General features: G+C 47.7%; 2 protein-coding genes across 2 annotated transcripts in view; one reads left to right on the top strand and one right to left on the bottom strand.

Moving 5' to 3' along the window:
* The window catches only part of LOC119581816 (procollagen-lysine,2-oxoglutarate 5-dioxygenase 1-like), a 123,695-nt gene that overhangs the window by 78,039 nt on the left and 42,435 nt on the right, over nt 1–3,221 (top strand). The gene's annotated exons all lie outside the window — the stretch shown is intronic.
* The window catches only part of LOC119581817 (immunoglobulin domain-containing protein oig-4-like), a 33,465-nt gene that overhangs the window by 16,445 nt on the left and 13,799 nt on the right, over nt 1–3,221 (bottom strand). Inside the window, exons 2-3 of the mRNA XM_037929948.1 lie at nt 1,295–2,146; nt 770–940 (exon numbers count right to left, since the gene is read on the bottom strand). Of these exons, the coding sequence (XP_037785876.1) occupies nt 770–940; nt 1,295–1,357 (234 nt within the window). The 5' untranslated portion in view covers nt 1,358–2,146. The remainder of the gene's footprint in view (nt 1–769; nt 941–1,294; nt 2,147–3,221) is intronic.

Here is a 3,221-nt window from a genome sequence, read left to right as displayed (position 1 = left end):
TCCCCCGTCAGCTGGAGTCCCCCCCACGCCCGCCCAAGGTGATGCTGGAGGGTTTTACTTCCGCCTCAGTGTGAACCTTAGGTTCACTTTTCATGATTCACCAAGGTTCTCTTGGTCTTTCATACGAGTAATAGATTCATCTTTCTAATCCAGAGAAAGATGACTTCATAGACAGATGTTTATGGTCAAAAAGGAATGTTACATAGGATACCGAAATCGATTACTTAATTATGAATATATGAGAAGTTGGAGAACTTTTTTGTAGTTTCTGTGAACTTACTTGATCTTGCACAAACGAAAACCTCATACTCAGGCAGTCTTGTAAGAAGGATACTCTCATGATGCCTAGCTTTTTTCGCTTCAGAAAGGGAGCTGTCGGTGATGTTTTTGGTTCATGAGATTTGTATATCGACGTTGCTTAAGAAACACACGTGTGATTGATTATAGATTAGTTTATCGACGAAATACACTTTGTAAAAAATGTGATCATCGCAGTCCGAATGGAATTACAAAGACGACAATGCACGGCAAACACATAAATATTTCTTGTTTCTTTTTTCATATGGCTTTAACTCTTCCACAAAGATTGTCCGGCCCAACCGCATATTATTACATCTGTGAAGTGACCTCATTGACAGATGATGTATGTGTTTATTGACTCATGGGACACAGTAAAGGGAAATTATAGAAACTATAGTTAGTGATAACTTAACTCCCACACCAGCCTGGGCTTCAGCCGCCCCCCCTCCCCTTGGACCAAGCCACTTACCCCGTGGTTCAACCTGCGGCTCTTCTTGAGGACTCCTTCCTCGGTGTGCGTGGGCTGGCGGTGGCGGTAGATCTTGGGCGGGTGGCCCCACACGGGCGACGCCAGCACCTTGTGGCCCCAGAGGCCCGCCGTCGAGTACGTGTACTTCCCTGAAGACCCAGTGGCGTCGCTCTGTGGAGTGGTCTCAGCCATATTAGGGGAGAACGGAACCGTCTGAGCAGTGGGCTTCACGTGAACAAATATATCTAAGGCTCAGTTATAATCAGGAAATAGAGTACTGCATAATGCTAGTATTCTTGGCGGCATATTAATGGAGGCACAGTGTAAAAATATATCATTCATACTGTGAGAAATGATATTTATTTCATGCTTATTATTGTTTGATTGTTTTTTTATTGTGGTAATCAAGATTGCGGTTATAATGACTTTTACAGCATTGGTATCATATCCACATGGCCGTAGCTCATGCGGTTGCCCATGCATGGTTAATACAAGGTCGGCGGCTAGGAACCGGAGCCGACTAACCTGGTACGGAAGGCAGAGCACAAAAAAGAGTATGCAGAGCAGCGTGAGCGAGAAGGTGTTCATGGTGAGTTCGAAGGCGATCGGGGTGGTTGAGTTGGCCGCCACCGAGGCCGACGACGCAGGACGCGGGTGGCTGAGGCGTGGCTGGGCCGGGGAGGGCCGAGGATCCTGGCGTGGACGGAAGTGCTGGCGGCGAGGGCGGCGATGATCCGGCCGGAAGGCAGTTCTTGAAGACAGGTAGTATGGCGCTCGAAGAATGGAATAAAATTGGAGTTGCGAGCGCTATGAAAATGCAGCAGTAGCGACGCTTGAATATTGATCACGGTATATGATATACAGATTTATATGCGTTCAGTTTTATATTATAAGATGTCGACTTTGTCCGCTGTTTTTTATCACTTCACTAGTTTTTAACGCTGTGACACTACGCACGGTGGCCACGATTTCGTCCTTTGATAATGTCTCAGACGAAGTGCAGAGCCGCGAGCAGCTCAGAGGGCACCGCTTGGATGGAGCGTCGTTGTGGGCCTCGCCAAGAGACCCGCGTGAGGCCGAGCTTTCGACGCGGCCGGAAGGCTCTGGCGCGCCTCACCACAGGATCAACTTGAGCTTTCTCGTCCTGAGAAGAAGATCGCGAGTGTCTTTGGTCATAGTCTCCGCTCTTGAGCGAATTTTCAGCCGTGCATTCCTAGGCGGCTGCAGAAGCTGTAGTGGCCTCTGAGCGTGGCTCTTGCCTGCGGCGCTGAGCAGGAGGGCCAGGCGCGCGGAGGCATCCAAACCCACAGTTCTCTGAATGTGATTCGCAGTCGCAGCCGAAGGTGTCTGAGCCGCGCACTTCTGCCCTCCCCAGTTCTGGAAATAAAGTTGGAGGAAAAGAGGAATTATTATCTCTTGAATATATTTTTCTCTGCTAAAGGGAGAAAGAATAGTATCTAAGTATAAGGGAAGCGTGCGAGGTTTTGCACATCACCATGATAATTCAGTCTGCCCGCACATTGTTGACACATTGTAGCCACACCAGCTCCACTTGAGCCACTAAGGCCCATTTGTCGTTAATAAAGAGAAGTGCATCGTCACGATTAAGGCAATGCAGCAGAAATTGCGATAAGGATTTGAATGGTATTATCAAGCCCACAGTGTGATAAATGCGTTAACACAGAAGCTGATATGGCCTTATAGCACTGTTCCTCCTGCGATGAGGAGGATGTGTTGCCAGATCGCGAGGTAACGAGGTGTCGCAGGCGCCGGCGACCTCCAAGACACTGTCTTGCCCCATGACCTTTTCGACGTCCGCTAGGGGTGGGCCTTGGATGGCGGGGAAGCCGCTCTCAAGAGGCGTGCCAACACTTCACTAGGCACGACACTCACTCGGAGTCTTAAAGAAGTTAATTTCCTGAGGATCGGGATTGAAGGGGGGGGGGGGGGCGCTGTAGCACAGAGGAGAGGGGACGCTCAAGTATAGTTTTCAGGAAAAAAAGGAATCGTCCTTTTTCAAGTTTACGTAGTCTTGAATTATTAAGGCGTGGCTTTGGCACCTCTAGAAGGAATTGTAAAACTAAAAACAAAATCTTTCTACACTGAAGACGCACAAAAAGACGTTTTCAAAGGAGCTTGGAGAATAACGAACGTAAAGGAGAAGTCAGTTCCGCGTTTTCGTGTAACCCGAGAGGTGACGCCGAAGCGAGTGTCGGGTCTAAGCTGGAATCATCAGCTGCATCAAGACCGGCATTTGCTTGCTTAGCCTTCGACGGGACTTTATTTAAATTCCTTTTGTAAAGCAGTATCACATTTTATGTAGAAATGGTCATGCAGAAAATAAAATATATATAATTATATTCGGCCAAATGTCAGAACCCTTCGGAAATAGACTGCATCTCAAATTCGTGGTATAGGAAATACAGTCATACAGTTTTAAACAGGTAGAAAG

The sequence above is a fragment of the Penaeus monodon genome, chromosome 15, assembly GCF_015228065.2.
Source record: "Penaeus monodon isolate SGIC_2016 chromosome 15, NSTDA_Pmon_1, whole genome shotgun sequence".
NCBI lineage: Eukaryota > Metazoa > Arthropoda > Malacostraca > Decapoda > Penaeidae > Penaeus > Penaeus monodon.
This window is presented reverse-complemented; position numbering and strand designations above follow the sequence as displayed.